At 45.0% G+C, this 20128-nt stretch overlaps 1 protein-coding gene across 1 annotated transcript; it reads right to left on the bottom strand.

The window, feature by feature from the left end:
* Positions 1-3735: 3735 nt before the first annotated feature.
* Positions 3736-4647, bottom strand: LOC139308372 (E3 ubiquitin-protein ligase RNF167-like). Its single transcript, XM_070931890.1, has one exon. It carries the CDS (start codon positions 4645-4647, stop codon positions 3736-3738), a length of 912 nt encoding a protein of 303 aa, XP_070787991.1.
* Between the last annotated feature and the right edge of the window lie 15481 nt (positions 4648-20128).

Raw genomic sequence — 20128 nt, 5'->3', positions numbered from 1 at the left:
TATTGTAAGTGAATATTACTATTGTAAGAGGACTGTGAATGAATAGTCTTTAAGCTGCAAAGTGACAGGATTCCAATGTTTTTCATTCCAAGAGTATCTTCTGAACTCTAAATTCACAATTACCTAGGATGGCATCGGAGCTACAGGAAGGGCTGCCAATACGAATTAAGTAACCACAGGGGGGGGGGGGGGAAATGGATTTGCATGCCAAAGCACCCTCAACAGACTTCAGATGCAACCGGCAACAGTTGAGTTTCACCCCTAAAGTAAGTCACAGATTTGCCGAGCGGTGCAGAAAAAGGGACATAATTCATGTCATTTACAGGAATTTATCTCTTTGGCATCGTTGTGTGATTACTCAGATGGCATAAAACCAAGCAAATGATGTAAATTAATCCTGCAAATTCATATTTGGGGGAGGTTGGTCTCCAATCGCTACCTTTCCACAATTAGTTCAGGCTCCGTTCTGTTCCTGTTCTACTCTACTCTACTCTACTCTACTCTACTCTACTCTACTCTACTCTACTCTACTCTACTCTACTCTACTCTACTCTACTCTACTCTACTCTACTCTACTCTACTCCTCTTCCCTTCCCTTCCCTTCCCTTCTGTTCTGATCTGTTCTGTTCTTCATTTCTTCTGTTCTGTTCTATTCTGTCGTGTCCTGTCTATTCCTATTCCTATTCCTATTCCTATTCCTATTCCTATTCCTATTCCTATTCCTATTCCTATTCCTATTCCTATTCCTATTCCTATTCCTATTCCTATTCCTATTCCTATTATTTATTATTATTATTTATAAAATTTGTATGCCGTCCTATCTCCAAGGACTCTGGGCGGCTCACACAACAATCGACCATTCCTATTCCTATTCCTATTCCTATTCCTATTCCTATTCCTATTCCTATTCCTATTCCTATTCCTATTCCTATTCCTATTCCTTTCCGTTCCGTTCCGTTCCGTTCCGTTCCGTTCCGTTCCATTCCATTCCATTCCATTCCATTCCATTCCATTCCATTCTATTCTATTCTATTCTATTCTATTCTATTCTATTCTATTCTATTCTATATTCTACCCTATCCTACCCTACCCTATATCCTATCCTATCCTATCCTATCCTATCCTATCCTATCCTATCCTATCCTATCCTATCCTATCCTATCCTATCCTATCCTATATCCTATCGATTTCTAATTATTTCTATCCTGTTCTACTCAACTCCTATTTCTATTCTATTCTGCTTTATTTCTGTCTCTACTTCTATTCTACTGATAGGCCTCAACCGATCACCACAATTGGGACCGGAATTTCCATTACCCTACTGAGCAAAGCAATTGTTAAGTGAGTTGCACCCATTTTACCACGTCACCCCTAGTCCTTCTCTCCCGTAGACTAGACCACATATCATCAAGCTGCCAAGGCTGAGAAACACTCCTTTAACCATACAATAAATGTAGAGTTAGTACTTATAGTTGTGCTTCTTGCCTGGATTAGCTCGCAGGGCTAACGCTGGTAGAGAAGAAGCAAAGTGTTTACGAAGAAAGGAACATGAAGGATTAGTTGGTTTTTTTCAAATCCTATCTAGCCTCTGATTTTGCATCACAACCCATACAGGTAGTCCTCGACTTACAACAGTTCATTTGTCAACCCTGGAGCCATCTTTGAACATCTTCAGGGTTGCCACAGTGAGGCTGGATGGAGCTGTGGGAAAGGGAGATGGGGGAGTAATAATAATAATAATAATAATAATAATAATAATAATAATAATAATAATAATAATAATAATAATAATAATTTTATTTCTATACCGCCCTTCTCCTGAAGGACTCAGGGCGGTGTACAGCCAATTTAAAAACACAAGACAAAACAATGATTAAAAATTAAAATAATTAAATAGATTTGGCCTGAGTTAAAACCCCAAAAATTCAAAATACCCCAATTTAAAATTATTATGTTGATAGCCCGGCCTGGCAGAACAACAAGGTCTTCAGTGCGCAGCGAAACACCCGGAGGTCAGAGATCTTACGTATTTCCAGGGGCAGTTCATTCCACAGGGCTGGGTAGAGATAGCTGGGGGAACATGTAGCCAAAATAACATTCTTTCTTCTGGGAATCAAGGACACTTTCACCAGCACCTGTAGAGGCATGGATGGGAGACATCCGGGCTGGGGAGAGATACCTGATTGGGGCATGTGATGGCTGTGTGTAATGAGGGTGAAGAATTTTGGGCTTTGAAGTGGGTGGGGAAAACCTGGGGAACTTCAGAGTCGGGTTTTCACCAGCTGTGCCAATATGACATGCCTAATAAATCTATACTTTGGCCTTGGAGTTTTGATTTCAATTGGGCTGTTCGAAGCTACGACGGCACTGAAAAAAGTGACCAATGACCATTTTGCACACTTACAACCATTGCACCATCCCCACGGTCACGTGACCAAAATTCAGGTCCTTGGCAACTGATTCACATTTATAATGGTCACAGTGTCCCAGGGGTCATGTGATCTCCTATTGCGATCCTCTGACAAGTAAAGACAACAGAGAAGCCAGATTCACTTAATAACCATGTTATTAGCTTAACAACTGCAGTGGTTCGCTTAAGAACTGTGGCAAAAAGGTCGTAAAATGGGCCAAACCCACTTAACAAATGTTTCACTTAACAACAGAAATGTTGGGCTCAATTTATTTATTATTATTTATTAATCAAATTTCTGTACCGCCCTACTCCCGGAGGACTCAGGGCGGTGAACAGCCAAGATAAAATACAAATAATACAAATATTAAAAAATCCCTTAAAATTATTAAATATTTTGGCCGAAACACAGATTAAAACACCCAATTTATAAAATCACAAATTAAAAATTTAAAAAAGGAGAGTTAGGCCAGGCCAGCCTGCTGAAATAAAAAAGTTTTGAGAGCACGACGAAACATGCGCAGGTCCGGGATCCTCCGTATCTCTGGGGGGGAGCTCATTCCAGATGGTAGGTGCCCCCACAGAGAAGGCTCTCCCCCTGGGGGCCGCCAGTCGACACTGTTTGGCCGACGGCACCCTGAGGAGCCCCTCTCTATGGGAGCGTACTGGTCGGTGAGAGGCTATTGGTAGCAGAAGGCGGTCTCGTAAATACCCCGGTCCGATGCCATGGAGCGCTCTAAAGGTGGTAACCAAAACCTTGAAGCGCACCCAGAAGACCACTGGGAGCCAGTGCAGCTCGCGCAGGAGGGGGGTCACATGGGAGCGCCACGTCGCTCCCATAATCACCCGCGCGGCCGCATTCTGGACCAGCTGGAGCCTCCGGGTGCTCCTCAAGGGGAGCCCCATGTAGAGAGCATTGCAGTAGTCCAGACGGGAAGTAACGAGAGCATGAGTGACCGTATTTAATTGTGATTGTAAGTCGAGGACTACCTTTAATAGTTTCTGAATCTCCTTCCTTATTTCAAGAGCGACTACCTATCCATTCGGTTTATTCTTTCTTAGCAACTTTCTGTTTGTGGATGATATGATATGATAGTGATGATGATAATGACAATGATTTTCAAAAAGCCAAGATACCGCTAAATGGACCTCCTGACCACATCCCCACCCTGTTCTTTTCTGACCATCGAAACCCCAAATTCCTAAAAGACAACATGCACAATGACCACAATTGGGAAGAATTGTGTTGTTTCTCCGTCCCCACCCCTCCCATTGGATCTGGAGGTCCATCTCCATTTCTTCTCAACTGCATCTCTGTCATCTCCCTAGATTGCATTGTTAACCTTCTGCTTGCAGATTGGGCACGTCTTGCCAGCCATGGGTTGGATGAGTAACCAGGTGTTGATACAGGTAGCGTGAAAGACATGGGTGCAGGGAAGAACCTTCAGCCGGTCACCTGCTTCATACTCCCCCATGCAGATTACACAGGTGTCATACCTGTCACCATGTTTGAAAGTCTTCACTCGGATGCCTTGGTTGGGCCGGCCCCATTTCACCCAACTGACCAGTAGCAAGAAGCTGGTCCCCATGCTGAGGCTGATGAGCAACCCAAATTCCTGTAGGACTTTGAGGAACAGTTGTTGGGTACAGTAACCTGGCCAGATCGGCAGGTCATAGACAGCTAATTCCCAAAGAGCCGCATATGTTTCATCCGAGCAGGAATTGTAATAACTCTGGGGTACCACCACCATAATTTGGGCATCCTTTGCTGAATGAACTTGCCTTCTTAAAAGTTTAGAAGATGTCCGTCCGATAAACAACGACGGGATAACGATCGGCAGTCTTGTCTCTTCCATGCTGACCGCCATGTTCACCAAGAAATCAGAACACAAGTTGTAGATGATAGCTGCCCGGTATCCAGCTTCCTGGGCATGGAAAACTTTAAGATTGAAGGAACAGTCGTATCGGCGGATGAGGGCGACGAAGCCAGAAGGAGTCCGGTTCGATATCGGGGCTGCTTTTATAGGGTGACAAGCATTGGCAGGCACCGTTTCAAGCAGGTAACCCTTGAGACCAGTTGCGGGCACGGGTGGGCCAAAACAGGCTGGGGCTGCGTTAAAATCCATACAGGTGTCATTCTGCTTGTACACCAGATGAACGAACGGCTTGGCCAAGGCAGTCTCGAGAAACAAGGAAATGGTCACTAGCAGAGGAAGAGGTTCCACCAAGCCCCACATGGTGGAGATCGATTTCTCCAGACACAATGGATGGGAGATGGAGAGAGAGAGACCGGTGGAGTATCTAGATTTCAACCCCTTGGCATTTTGGAAAGCTGGTGAGAGAGCCGCTGAGGCCACGTCAACCAAGCGACGGTCTTCAAGAGCAGACAGCAGAGGTCTCCTTCCTTTTCTTGAAATTATGAAACTCAAGTTCTCTCGACCACACTGATACCACACTTTTTTCACCACAGGGCATGTGGCTCTCGCCTTCCTCCCCGCCCCCCCTAGGTGTAGTAGTTTGAACCAGCCCACTCCCTTGTGACATCACTCCCTCATTGCTTGGGCTACTATCTCTGAGCGGCAAGGAGAGAAGAAGGACTGATGTGTACTTAAACATAACAGGTAAAAAGTAAAGATAAAAGTTTCCGCTTTCCAGTTGTTAAGAATCCGAATTAGAATAACAGAGTTGGAAGGGACCTTGTAGGTCATCTAGTCCAACCCCCTGCCCAAGCCTCTAAGATCCCTCTCACAGTTACTGCTATTATTATTGCTATTGTGTCTGACTTTAGGGAGTGGTGCTCATTTCCATTTCTTTTGACAAGGGACGCAGCATTTTCCAAAGACATTTTCCATTGTCATATCGGCCAGCATGACTGTATACCTACCGCGATAGCACTTACATTTATCTACCGCTTCACAGTGCTTTACAGCCCCTCTCTAAGCGGTTTATACAGAGTCAGCATATTGCCCCCAGCAATCTGGGTCCCCAAGGTATACGGTGGTACACTGTTACCTTCCCACCGGAGTGATACTTTCTGATCTGCATAGGAAGAACGGTTGGGTACGTCTAGTTTAATGAAGAGAAGGACTCGGGGTGACATGATAGCAGTGTTCCTGTCACTGCGTTTTTGTATTTACCAGCTGAGCTCATATTTCTGGACTGTCAGACTTTCCGTAGCTTGCCAAAATTTCTTATCAGTAACTGATACTACGTGTATCCGCATTCCTTTCTTTCTACTTCACACTTTTCTTTGTTCTCTTGCCAGAGAAGTCCGGCTGCTGAGAAGTAGCCGGTAGGAACTTTGCAAAAATGTAACAATTTAATTATTTTAGATAGTTAGATGTTTTATTTTCTTCTTTACAATAAATATGAGTTTAATTAGAAGATGTATTCCGGTTTTATTTTTCAAAAGTATACACAAGGAAAATGCCACGATCCAGGCAATTATCCCAGGAAGGTAACGGGGCTAATTGCCTCTGACAGTTCCAATATCTCAGGGGCTGCCCCAAAGGAGAGGGAGTCAAGCTATTCTCCAAAGCACCTGAGGGCAGGACAAGAAGCAACGGGTGGAAACTAATCAAGGAGAGAAGCAACCTAGAACTGAGGAGGAATTTCCTGACAGTTAGAACAATTAACCAGTGGAACAACTCGCCTCCAGAAGCTGTGAATGCTCCAACACTGGAAGTTTTTAAGAAGAGATTGGGCAAGGATTTGAGCAGGGGGTTAGACTAGAAGACCTCCAAGGTCCCTTCCCATTCTTCTGTTATTCTTCTTAAAAACCTTCAGTGATGAAGCACCCACAACTTCTGGAAGGAAATGTCTATGCAGATTCTCAATCATCCAGGTCACGGATGATTTTTGAAAAGGCAACTGGACTTTTCCGGGGGGGGGGGGTTGAAGATGTTTCGCTTCTCATCCAAGAAGCTTCCTCAGCTCTGGGACTTCTGGAGGGAAGCTGTTCCATCAATTAGCAGTCTTCCGGTATTTGAGGGGCTGCCACAAAGAAGAGGGGGTCGACTTATTCTCCAAAGCACCTGAAGTCAGGACATGAAGCAAGGGATGGAAGCAGGGTTGAAATGCTCCCGGTTCGGACCAGAGGTTGTAGAAAAAAAATGCTTTTAAAAGCCTCTGATGATCCCAGCGTGCCGCAGCTGAGCTTGTGTGCCCACCGATATGGCTACACGTGCCACCTGTGGCATAGATTCACCATCACGGGCCTATAAATTCCAACTTGGGGAACCTCCAGACATGTCGACTTCATTTCCCAGAATTCCCTTGCCTGCTTGATCATTGAACGAACATTCTGGAAGTTGTCTATGGAGATTCTCGGCCATTCAGATCATGGCTGTCCCAAAGGTGCTTTTTTCAAGAGGCAACTGGACTTTCTTTGTTTGTCTTTGAAGACGTTTCGCTTCTTATCCAAGAAGCTTCTTCAGGTCTCACTGAATGGTGGGGAAGGGAAGGATTTATACTCCTTGCAGACAGCTGGTCATTTGCATCCTTTGAGAGAGTCGTTGAGGCCACTTGGGGAGTTCTCTGTGTCCTCAGGGTCACCTGAGTGGTGCAAATGGGTGTGGAGCCTCCTTGGAACTGCTGAAAGGACTGTGTTGTAAACAGGAGATAGATGATTTCGTACCCCTCCCCCTCCGTTGAGAGAGGGCTGTTCGATGTTGACATAGATGGCTTCTTTGATCCCTCTTTCAAACCAAGTGGCCTCAACGACTCTCTCAAAGGATGCAAACGACCAGCCGTCTGCAAGGAGTATAGATCCTTCCGTTCTCCGCCATTCAGTCAGAGCCGAAGAAGCTTCTTGGATGAGAAGCGAAACCTCTTCAAAGAAAAACCAGAAAGTCCAGTTGCCTCTTGAAAAAAAAAAAAACACCTTTGGGAAATTCTGGGAGTTGAAGTCCACTTATTCAGAAGCTGGCCGTGCTGGGAAACATTGCATTTATGAAATGCCATCGAAATGTCAGGAGGCGGGATTGACTTCTAGGCTTCCACCTCCCACCTTAATATTATTCATTGAGCTGTAGTAATATTCATTATTTTCTACAGAGCTTGTACGGGAGTTAACTTCTCCCCTGTTTCCAGTAAAATCCTGCTACGTAACTTGCCTTCGAAGCAATAACTGCTCTTGGTTCATGGTTACAGATTGCTCCTCGAGTAAGGAACTAATAGGTTTTGTGAATTGTATGCATCTCGTAAGAATATACTCTGGATAGTTCGGGTGCCTCTTTGAATCCTGAACTGCTGAGCAAGCATTTTTTCCTGTTCTGTGCGTCGACTTTTTCTCAATAAATTAAAACAGCTTGAAGAAAAGCGTGCCTGTTGGCTCGACATTGCTATCCGATCTTTTCTGGACCCACCATCTTGCACATGAAGCTCCTGGGCGATGATCTTCCCATATACAAGTCGTCCTCCACTTACAGCCATTTATTTCTGCAATGGTTCGACGTCACGGCGGCACGGAAAGCAGGGACTTCCAAGTGATCCTGGCACTTAGCAACCGTCCCAGAAATCCCAAGGACCCCTGATCAAAATTTGGGCAACCAGCTTGTATTGTTGATGGTTTGAGCATCCTGGGGTCATGTGATCACCCTGTGCAACCTTCCCGGCTTCCTTCCAAAAAAGCAAAGTCAATAAGGGGAAGACGGATTTGCTTAACGACTGTGACTCGCTTAACGACTGCAGTGATTTGCTGAACAGCCATGGCCAAAAAGGTTGTAAATGCAAGCGTGACTCATTTAACAACCGCCTGGCTCAGAGGTGGGCGTCACATACTGTAGCAACCGGTTGCCCCAGCACCGGAAAAGTGAGTGAGCGCTTGTGCATCCTCGCTTCGCTAGCGCTTGTGCCATCCACACATGGGTGCACCATCAGAAAACACAGCAATTCGCTCGTGTGCGTGACCGGCATTGAGTCAGGTCGCCACTACCGGTTACCACGAACCGGTCTGAGCTGGCTGAATACCACCTCTGGCCTTGCTTAACAACGGAGATTGTAGCCGTAAGTTGAGGAATGTCAGTGTCTTTCTTTTGTTTTTTGTTTTATTCTCATCAGACTCCACCTCCCACAAATGAGCAGGTACTATAGAATCCACCATTGGAAGGTATCCCTGAGGCTATCAGGACCGCACACACTCTGCTCTGAGTAGGAATCCAGGTGTAAGCATCCCAGCTACAGTAGATGGTTGCCCAACCTCTGTTGAATGAACTCAATGAAGGAGGAAAATTCTGCTTCTTGGGAGTCGTTATGCATTTCCACCACTGTTCATTAAAAATTTTCTAGGATTCATTTGCCTTCTTACAACTTAAACCAACTGTAACTTAGTCCTTTCTTAAAAGGACTACACCATTCCAGACAAATGGGTTGTACAATCTCTTCTTTAAAACCTCCAGTGTTGGAGCATTCACAACTTCTGGAGGCAAGTTGTTCCACTGGTTAGGAAATTCCATTTCACTGTCAGAAAATTCCTCCTTAGTTCTAAGTTGCTTCTCTTCTTGATTAGTTTCCATCCATTGCTTCTTCTCCTGCCTTCAGGTGCTTTGGAGCATAGGTGGACCTGCAATTTGCCTACCGAGCAAATAGATCAACAGATGATGCTGTTAATATGATTCTGCACTACATCCTACAACATCTTGAATCTCCAAAGACCTACGCAAGGGTCCTCTTTGTAGACTTTAGTTCAGCATTCAATACCCTCACTCCAGACACGCTTCTAACTAAGCTAAACCAGCTACAGGTACCTGAACACACTTGTAAGTGGATCATAAGCTTCCTAACAAACAGGAAGCAGCAGGTGAAGCTAAGCAGAATCCCATCAGATATCTCTACAATTAGCACAGGTGCCCCCCCAAGGCTGTGTGCTCTCCCCACTTCTCTTCTCTCTCTATACCAATGACTGCATCTCAAACTATCCATCTGTTAAACTACTGAAGTCCACGGATGACACAAGAGTGATCGGTCTCATTCGAGACAATGATGAATCCGCATACAGATGGGAGGTTGAACAACTAGCTTCGTGGTGCGACCGGAACAATCTGGAACTGAACACACTCAAAACTGTAGAAACGGTGGTGGACTTCAGGAGAAACCCTCCCCTGCTTCCACCTCTCACAATACTAGACAACACCGTATCAACAGTAGAGACCTTCACATTTCTAGATTCTACCATATTGCAAGACCTAAAATGGACAGCTAACATCAAAAACGTCATCAAAAAAGCCAAACAAAGAATGTTCTTTCTGCGTCAACTCAGGAAGCTCAAACTGCCCAAGGAGCTGCTGATCCAGTTCTAGAGAGGAATTACTGAGTCTGTCATCTGCACCTCCATAACTGTCTGGTTTGGCTCTGCAACCCAACAAGACAGACAGAGATTTCAGAGGATCATTAGAACTGCAGAAAAAACTGGCTACCAACCTGCCTTCCATTGAGGACCTGTATACTGCACGAGTCAAAAAGAGGGTTGTGAAAATATTTACAGACCCCTCGCATTCTGGACATAAACTGTTCCAACTCCTACCCTCAAAATGACGCTATAGAGCACTGTACACCAGAACAACTAGACACAAGAACAGTTTTTTCCCCGAACGCCATCGCTCTGCTAAACGAATAATTCCCTCAACACTGTCAAACTATTTACTAAGTCTGCACTACTATTAATCTTCTCATCTTCCCATTGTTCCCATCACCCATCTCCTCCCACTTTTGACTGTACGACTGTAACCTGTTGTGGCCCCGCCCTCTGAGCCTGTCCCATCGGAGGAAGAAAGCTCCGAGCATGAGGAAGAGGAGTCAGCCAGGCCTCCCTCTCCAGGCCCCTCCCCTCTGGCATTGTCTCAAGTGCCGGCCGAGGGAGAGGAGACAGCTGATTCGAGTCAAAGTGATAATGACACATCATTCCTGGACGCACGCCTCCGAAGGCGTGATAAACGTTTGCAGCAGCTTGGGAGGCGTGCTAGGGATTAGAACTGAGTCACTGGACCACACCCCAGAGACCACACCCCAGAGACTATATAATAGAGAGTGGTGGTCAAGGATCTTTTGTGACGAACAAAGCAAAACCTTGGAGTCACTAAAGCCTCGTCCGGAACTGCTGGGAGGAATATTATTTCTGTTTGGACTTTCTTGAACGTTCGTATCTTATCTGTCTGTTTGTGAAAATAAAGTAACTTGGCAGACGGTGTGTCTATCGCTGCCAAGTTGGAGATAAGAACTGGGTGCGTTCCAAAGTGTTTCCTTAACCCTCGACTGGCTGTGTGTGTGTGTGTGGGGACGGGGACAGATCATAACCTTGTTGCTGGGATCCTTACGATTTATATTGATAATGTTTCCTGATTGCTTATTTGTACCGTAGGACTATCATTAAGTGTTGTACCTTATGATTCTTGACGAATGTATCTTTTCTTTTTATGTATACTGAGAGCATATGCACCAAGACAAATTCCTTGTGTGTCCAATCACACTTGGCCAATAAAAAATTCTATTCTATTCTATTCTATTCTATTCTATTCTATTCTATTCTATTCTATTCTATTCTATTCTATTCTATTCTATTCTATTCTATTCTATTCTAATTTGTGGCAGCCCCAGCAATATTGGAAGACTGCTATCATGTCGTAAGGGGTATTTACGAGACCGCCTTCTGCCACCAATAGCCTCCCACCGGCCAGTACGCTCACACAGAGTGGGCCTCCTCAGGGTGCCGTCCGCCAGACAATGTCGGCTGGCGACCCCCAGGGGGAGAGCCTTCTCTGTGGCAGCGCCCACCCTCTGGAACAACCTCCCCCCAGAGATACGTACAATAACAGACCTCCGGATTTTTCGTCGGGCCCTGAAAACCTATTTATTTCAACTAGCTGGGCTGGCTTGAGTCAAATTTTAAACTGATTTTAAATTGGAATTGTTTTAATTACGGCCAAAATATTTAATTATTTTAAACAGTTTTTAGATTTTGTATGTCTTGTTTTTACTTTGGCTGTTCACCGCCCTGAGTCCTATATTGGAGAAGGGCGGTATAGAAATTTAAACAAACAAATAAATAAATAAATAAATGTCACCTCTAGTCCTTTTTATTAAACTAGACATGTTCAATTCCTGCAACCATTCTTCATTAGCTTCCAGTAAGATGATCTATTTGAACAGGGATTGGACTAGGAGGTTCCTTTCCACCCTGCATTCTATATACTATGCTCTAAGATATGTGGACTAAAGTTCCCAAAATTGATTCTGATTGATTTGATTGATTGATTGATTGAATCCCCCAACCAGCCAGGCTGAAGAGAGCTGAAGTTCACATGCCTTAAAGTTGTTAAAGTTGGAGAAACATATCTTCCCAATACCTATTTTGTGGGGTTTGAGACCCATACATCTTGTAACTATGGGAAAGTTTGGAGCTTACGATTCTTGTCCATGACTATACAGTATTTCCATCCTCCAGTCCACAAGCATCTCTTGTTTGATTTACTTGTGCTGGGGACTATTGCCACATCGGAAAGCTCTCTTCCCGGTTCCTCCAGCTTCGCCCATCAACCATCCCTCCTTCCCTCCCTTCCCCGGCTCTGCAGTATACTTGCTCATTAGGATTTTGATGTATTTAAATGTCAACAAGCCACCAAGGAAATGCAGCTGTGGTTGTGTAAGAGCAGAGCAATTAAACAGAAAAGGTCCCACTTTACCTCTTGAAAAGGAGGCAAACTCCAGTGGAGGAATCAGAATAACAGAACAACGGAATCGCAGAGTTGGAAGGGGCCTTGGAGGTCCTCTAGTCCAACCCTCTGCTCAGGCAGGAAGCCCTCTCCCATTTCAGACAAATGGTTGTCCAATCTCCTCTTGAGAACTTGCAGTGTTGGAGCATTCACAACTTTTCAGGGGTGGAATTCAAGCTTTTTTACTACCGGTTCTGTGGGCATGGCTTGGTGGCTTGATGGGTGTGGCTTGATGGGTGTGGCTTGATGGGCAGGGCAGAGGAAGGATACTGCAAAATCTCCACTCCGACCCCACTCCTGGGGGAAGGATACTGCAAAATCTCCATTCCCTCCCCACTCCTGGGAGAAGGATACTGCAAAATCCCCATTCCCTCTCCATGCATGGGGGGAAGGATACTGCAAAATCTCCACTCTGACCCCACTCCTGGGGGAAGGATACTACAAAATTCCCATTCCCACCCCACTCCTGGGGGAAGGGTACTGCAAAATCTCCATTCCCACCCTACTCCTGGGGGAAGGATATTGCAAAATCTCCATTCCCACCCCACTCCAGGGGAAGGATACTGCAAAATCTCCATTCCCTCCCCACTCCTGGGGAAAGGATACTGCAAAATCTCCATTCCCACCCCACTCCTGAGGGAAGGATACTGCAAAGTCTCCATTCCCACCCCACTCCTGAGAGAAGGATACTGCAAAATCTCCATTCCCACCTCACTTTGGGGCCAGCCAGAGGTCTTATTTGCCGGTTCTCCGAACTACTCAAAATTTCCGCTACAGGTTCTCAAGAACCTGTCAGAAACTGTTGAATAGCATCCCTGCTTCCACTGATTAATTTCTTCTTAGTTCTAGGTTGCTTCTCTCTTTGATTAGTTTCCATCTGTTGCTTCTTGTCCTGCTTTCTGGTGCTTTGGAGAAAACGTTGATCCCGCTCTTCTTTGTGGCAGCCCCTCAAATATTGGAAAACTGCTATCATGTCTCCCCCAGTCCTTCTTTTCATTAAACTAGACATAACCAGTACCTGCAACCATTCTTTATATGTTTTAGCCTTCGGTCCCCTCATCATCTTTGTTGCTCTTCTCTGCACTCTTTCTAGAGTCTCAACATCTTTTTTAAAATAAGGAAAACGCAACCATTCTTGAATTTTAACCTATCATTCACTGAACCTGTTCTTGTTTTTTCTAGGTTGAAATCGATGTCTCTTGATTTAGGGCCTCCAAGATCTTGGCTCTACCAGCCTGAGAAGGTTGCCATCCAACCAGCCACTTCCATGAATCTGCTTATTAGGTGTACATTTAGATGTGTGAATATTTCAACAGTTCATCCATTCGACAGTCTTAGGGGGAAAAAATGTTGAGAAAGGTTCTTCGCCAAGAGAAGGAGAAAACTCTGCTTATCTGTTGACCCACATCTGGTGTGGGTTGAGAAAAGAGAACTAGAGAACTAGTTGAGATAGTTGTGCAAACTCAGTGCAGGGCGCCTCAACATCCAAGCCTCAGAAATGGGCTACAAGAAGTGAGTTGTACAACAAAAGGATAGGAGAAGAACAAGGATTTGGGATTAAACCATGGGCTCTCCTTTTGATTAGATCCTTAGAAATGTAATTTCATTTGGTAGACAGAAAATTCCTGCAGGAAACCTGTTTATATATCAAACCCTGTCCTTGATGTTTCCATGAAATGTCTTGAGTTGGTGAGGTGATGCTTCCCATATGTGAAGTCTTTTATTTAGAATAACAGAGTTGGAAGGGACCTTGGAGGTCTTCTAGTCCAACCCCCTGCTTAGACAGGAAACCCTACACCACTTCAGACAAATGGTTATCCAACATCCTCTTAAAAACCTGCAGTGTTGGAGCATTCACAACTTCTGGAGGCAAGTTGTTCCACTGATTAATTGTTCTGTCAGGAAATTTCTCCTTAGTTCTAAGTTGCTTCATGTGAAGTCTTGAGTTGGTGTTTCCCCATCATGAAAAGTCTTGAGATGTCTTGAGTTAGTGAGTTGGTGCTTCCCACCCTTGAAATGTCTTAAGATATCTTGAGTTGGTGCTTCCCACACATGAAGTGGCTTGAGTTGGTGTTTCCCAGCCATGAAATGTCTTGAGTTGGTGAGTTGATGCTTCCCACACATGAAGTCTTGAGTTGGTGCTTCTCATCCATGAAGTGGCTTTAGATGTCTTGAGTTGGTGTTTTCCTGTCATGAAATCTCTTGAGATGTCTTGAGTTGATGTTTCCCAGCCATGAAATCTCTTGAGATGTCTTGAGTTGATGTTTCTCAGCCATGAAATCTCTTGAGATGTCTTGAGTTGATGTTTCTCAGCCATGAAATCTTTTAAGATGTCTTGAGTTGATGTTTCTCAGCCATGAAATCTCTTGAGATGTCTTGAGTTGATGTTTCTCAGCCATGAAATCTCTTGAGATGTCTTGAGTTGGTGAGTTGAGGCTTCCCACCCACAAAAAGTCTTTAGATGTCTTGAGTTAGTGAATTGGTGCTTCTCACCCACAAAACGTCTTGAGATATGTTGGGTTGGTGAGTTGATACCTCCCACCAATGACACGTCTTGAGATGTCTTGAGTTAGGATTTTCCACACATGAAATGTCTTGATGTGTCTTGATTTGGTGAAATGATGTTTCCTACCCACAAAATGGCTTGAGATATATTGAGTTGGGGAGTTGGTGCTTCCCACTGCTTGTAAAGGACATCCTCACGACATCCTCTCATCAACATCCCCCTGCTGGATCCAAGTTGTCCCAGCATGAAAGTACTGTCTTTTCTCTTACCCAACACAAACTTTCCCAAGTGGACATTCCAGGCATGGGAAAAAAAGGCATCTTGGATAACTGTTAGGATTGGAGGTCTGCATGATAGGACAGCAGGATTGCTGTGGGATTCCTCCCTTCCACCCTGACCATTTTTGGTGTTGTCTTCTTAGTAGCCTTGGGAGTGGGGCACAATTGCCCAGCCATGATTTTCATTTAGAGTAGTGATCTCTGGCTGAAAAGATGGCCTTCACTACCACTTTGAAGTGTCCCAGATGAGCTAGCAGGGACTTCTAAGAAAAGGACCAAGACAAAATGAGAAAGATACCTACAACACTCAAAAAATGTGCTCAGCATGATGGCTTTATACAACCAAATTTGTGGGGTCCTTGGAGCTCTCTGATGTTTTCTTGCAAACATTTCATTACCATACTAGGTAACGTTATCCATCCTAGAAGAGAGTGTGGGGTTTGCTCTCTGATGATGTGACCTATTTGGGCCATGAAACGTCTGCAAGAAAACAGCCAAGCTCAGAGAGCATCAAGGACCCCACAATCCTCCTCCTCCTCTCCTCCTCCTCTCCTCCCTTCTAGCACTGTTGATGTTACCTATTGGGTCATGAAACATCTGCAAAGGAACAACCAAGTTCAGAGAATACCAAGGATCCCACAGTTCTCCTCCTTCTCCTTCTCCTTCTCCTTCTCCTTCTCCTTCTCCTTCTCCTTCTCCTTCTCCTTCTCCTTCTCCTTCTCCTTCTCCTTCTCCTTCTCCTTCTCCTTCTCCTCCTCCTCCTCCTCTCCACAAACCCCACTCCCTTCTAGCCCTGTTGATGTTACCTAGTTAGGTCATGAAACGTCTGCAAAGAAACAACCAAGTTCAGAGAACACCAAGGATCCCACAGTTCTCCTCCTTCTCCTTCTCCTTCTCCTTCTCCTTCTCCTTCTCCTTCTCCTTCTCCTTCTCCTTCTCCTTCTCCTTCTCCTTCTCCTTCTCCTTCTCCTCCTCCTCCTCCTCCTCCTCTCCACAAACCCCACTCCCTTCTAGCCCTGTTGATGTTACCTAGTTGGGTCATGAAACGTCTGCAAAGAAACAACCAAGTTCAGAGAACACCAAGGATCCCACAGTTCTCCTCCTTCTCCTTCTCCTTCTCCTTCTCCTTCTCCTTCTCCTTCTCCTTCTCCTTCTCCTCCTCCTCCTCCTCCTCCTCTCCACAAACCCCACTCCCTTCTAGCCCTGTTGATGTTACCTAGTTGGGTCATGAAACGTCTGCAAAGAAACAACCAAGTTCAGAGAACACCAAGGATCCCACAGTTCTCCTCCTTCTCCTTCTCCTTCTCCTTCTCCTTCTCCTTCTCCTTCTCCTTCTCCTTCTCCTTCTCCTCCTTCTCCTTCTCCTTCTCCTTCTCCTCCTCCTCCTCCTCCTCCTCCTCTCCACACACCCCACCCCTTTCTAGCACTGTTGATGTTACCTAGTTTGGGTCATGAAACATCTGCAAGAAAACAACCAAGCTCGGAGGGCACCAAACTCTCCCCAACAGTTCAATATTGTCTTCCATCATTTGCTGCTTGGGATGGAGTAAAAGAGGTTAAAACCTCTGCTCCTTCTTGGATCTCAGAAGATCTGTAGGTTCCTCTCCAACTTTACCTCTTGTATTCTTTTTTTTTTAATTTTTATTACATATATAAACACACAAAAAATACATACACATACACATACAAATGCGACAAATACGACATTAATAACATAAATGACATCTAAATGTAGTGTCTGATTTTATCCGACATCAATAACCTAAATTCCTCAATGTATATTCCTTCCTCTCGCCTTATATAACAATATTATTTTTGAATCTTTAATTATGCATTGTTATATCTTATTTGGTACAGAATTTTGTTTTACTCTTTTAGGATCCTCTTTTGGTTTTGTTTTTCCCCTCTAACCATTGATACCACCTTTGCCAAACCAGGTAGTAGTCAGATTCTTCCTTTCCTTGAATTTCCTTGGTGAGTCTGTCCATCTCAGCACATTCCATGACTTTAGATATTATTCTATCTTGTGTTTGGACTTCTTCCAATTTCCAATTTTGTGCATAAGTGATCCTTGAGGCAGTCAAAATATGTGTGATCAAGTATATTGTTTCTCTGTCGTAATTACTTGTAAATATGCCTAATAAATATGTTTCTGGTCTTAGTGGTACTGTTATTTGTTCCAATTGGGTTTTGATATTATTCCAGAATTGTTTGGCTTTGGGACACGACCACCACATGTAGTATGTCCCTTTTTGTGCTTTGCATTTCCAGCAGAGTGAAGATGTATTGGGGAATATTTTGGAGATTCGTGCCGGTGGGAGATGCCATCTATAAAACATCTTGTAAGAATTAAACAAATGGGAAAAACTATGGAAAATTAACAGTAAATTAACCTTATCAGTACCGTACAAAGAAAATATTTACCTCTTGTATTCTAAGACAAAGTAGAGATTTGGCTAAAGCCCACATTCCGTTTGGCATTTTCCTCTGGATGGACGGCATGGCTTTCTCCCTCCCTCTCCCCCTTCCCTTCTCTGTTATTAAAAATAATATTCATGATGTTCTTGTTTCTCCAAAAGCACACTGCAGCTTACATGCTTCGATAATAGCTTCTAAACACTCCAGACCATCTCCAACCATCGGGACCCAGAGACCTCTATTATCTATCCTTGATTTCCCCCCCCCCACACCTCTCTCCTCCTTCTCTCTTTTGGCCATTCCTTAATCCTTTCCCGTAATTACACTCCGTTCTCAAAGTGGAGTATTCCCTCATAGCAACATTTAGCCCTGCATTTCTCATCGAGACGTGGGACTCTGCGTTGGTGCTCACATCGCCAGGAATCTGCAGCTTTGAGCAAGCCATTCCCACAAATATCTAGGGCAGGAAATATCCGCCAGATCCGTTAACTTTGCAAGCACTTGGGGTATCCCCAGGGGTGGGATTCAAATAATTTAACACCCGTTTCTCTGCCCGAATGACCGGCTGGGTGGGCATGGCCAGGGTGTATGTTCTGCCCCAGCTACGGACCCCAAAGAACACAGCACACACAAAATTTGTACAAAATTTAATTTACTAAAAAACTCAGTCTTTTTCAAAACAAAGGCTGTTAATAAACTTTCTTAACAGCCTACAAGAAACCAAAGATAAAGTAATCACAATCTTACTAACGTTGGCAGAAAGCCCAGAAGCAATTTGCAGAGAATCCAGACGCAAAGGAGAATGAATTAAAGTTGTTCCCTACAAATTGCTTCAGTCAGTGTTCCTCCTTAAATAGGCTAAGGGAGTGGCCAATTAGCCCCAAGCCTTACTCTCGAGGAGACCTCCTCCTGAGGAGCCACTCCTGCCTTTTGGCAGCTCTGTGCGCCTGTGCATCGAGAAGAGGCTCCTCCTCTTCGTCCTCTTCACTTAAGGGAGCCTCTGGAGGTTCTGAAGGCCCTGGCTGAATCCCCGCCTCTGGCACCACATCTTCTCCAGCCTCCTCACTGTTCAACTCGAGCGCCAGCTGCACAGGCTGCTGGCGCAGCACCACACCAGCCTCCTCGCTGTCAGAGTCAGCTACAATCCACACAGGCCGCTGACGGGCCACAACAGTGTACTTGGCCTCCTGCACCCCCCTGGGAGCAAAACTGCTGCCCCCTGTGCCCCGTTTTGGGCCTAAGAGGCCTCCCTGCAGCCTCCTGGGAGCAAAAACGGGCCGTGGGGCAGTAGTGCCTTACCACCACCCCCTGAGCCCCTTTTGGGGCCTAGTATGCCTCCCTGCACTTACCTGGGAGCCAAAACAGGGCGCATGGGGACTCCTGGAAGGGGCAGAGTGAGGAGGGGCGGAGCCAGCCAGCAATTTAACAACTGGTTCACCAGAACCGGCCCGAACTGGCTGAACCACTGGGTAGCCCCAAATTCACAGGTATGGTACAGGTAGCTCTCAAGTTGCAACCACAACTGAGCCCAAAGTGTATGTTGCTAAGAGAGAAATTTGCTGAGTTTTGCCCCATTTTATGACTTTTCTTGCCACAATCACTCTGGTTGTTAAATGAGTAACATGATTGTTAAGTGAATCTGGTTTCCCTATTGACTTTGCTTGTCAGAAGGTCACAAAGGGCGATCGCATGATTCCGGGACACCACAACCGTCCTAAATGTGAGCCAGTTGTCAAGCATCCAAAGGTAAATCATGGCATCACGGGGATGTTATAGTCATTAAGTGTGCAAAATGGTCCTAAGTCACTTTTTTCAGTGCTGTTGTAACTTTGAATGGTCATTAAGAGAACTTCTATAAGTTGAGGACTACCTGTGTAGGTGGTACCGGGCTTAATACAGGGTTGGGTTCTACTTACCTTTACTACCGGTTCGCAATGGGGCCGCACCCACACGCTTGCTTTGCTCGCGTGCGCTCTTCTACGCATGCACAGAAGCATTTTGAAGATGTCGGGGTCGGTGGGCGGGGCCTCCTACCAGTTTACTATCGGTTTTATAGAACCGGTGTGAACCAGGGACAACCCACACCACTGACTTAATAGTACGTAGTAACTGTGAGGGGGATCTTGGAGTCCTAGCGGACAATCACTTAAATATGAGCCAGCCGTGTGTAGCAGATGCCAAAAAAAGCGAACACAGTCCTAGGCTGCATTAACAGAGGGATAGAATCAAGATCACGTGAAGTGTTAATACCACTTTATAAAGGCTTAGTAAGACCACACCTAGAATACGGCATCCAGTTTTGGTCGCCATGATGTAAAAAAGATGTGGAGACTCTAGAAAGAGTGAAGAGAAGAGCAACCAAGATGATGAGGGGACTGGGGGATAAAACATACGAAGAACGGTTGCAGGAACTGGGTATGTCTAGTTTAATGGAAAGAAGGACTAGGGGAGACATGATAGCAGTCTTCCAGTATTTGAGGGACTACCACAAAGAAGAGGGAGTCAAGCTATTCTCCAAAGCCCCTGATGGCAGGACAAAGAAACAATGGATGGACACTAATCGAGGAGAGAGACAACTTCGAACAAAGGAGAAATTTCCTAACAGTTAGAACAATTAATTGGCGGAATATCCCCATCAGTCAATTGCAAAAAGGCAGCTTTTCTTGAAACAGCTTACATCCTGCTTCTGCGATGTGAGGTTTAACACAATCAGGCAACAACATTTCCGTATTTTACTTTTACTTTACTTTACTTTATTTTGGATTTATATACCGCCCTACTCCCGAAGGACTCAGGGCGGTGAACAGCC

Source organism: Pituophis catenifer, unplaced genomic scaffold (assembly GCF_029215685.1).
Source record: "Pituophis catenifer annectens isolate HBS135680 unplaced genomic scaffold, rPitCat1.0.hap2 SCAF_1, whole genome shotgun sequence".
Taxonomy (NCBI): Eukaryota; Metazoa; Chordata; class Lepidosauria; order Squamata; family Colubridae; genus Pituophis; species Pituophis catenifer.
Note: the sequence above shows the minus strand (reverse complement) of the source record. Positions and strands in the feature narration are given on the sequence as shown.

What these genes read in the sequence shown, in the direction of transcription:
- LOC139308372 (XM_070931890.1), bottom strand. Translation starts at nt 4,647, where the DNA reads ATGTGGGGCTTGGTGGAACCTCTTCCTCTGCTAGTGACCATTTCCTTG.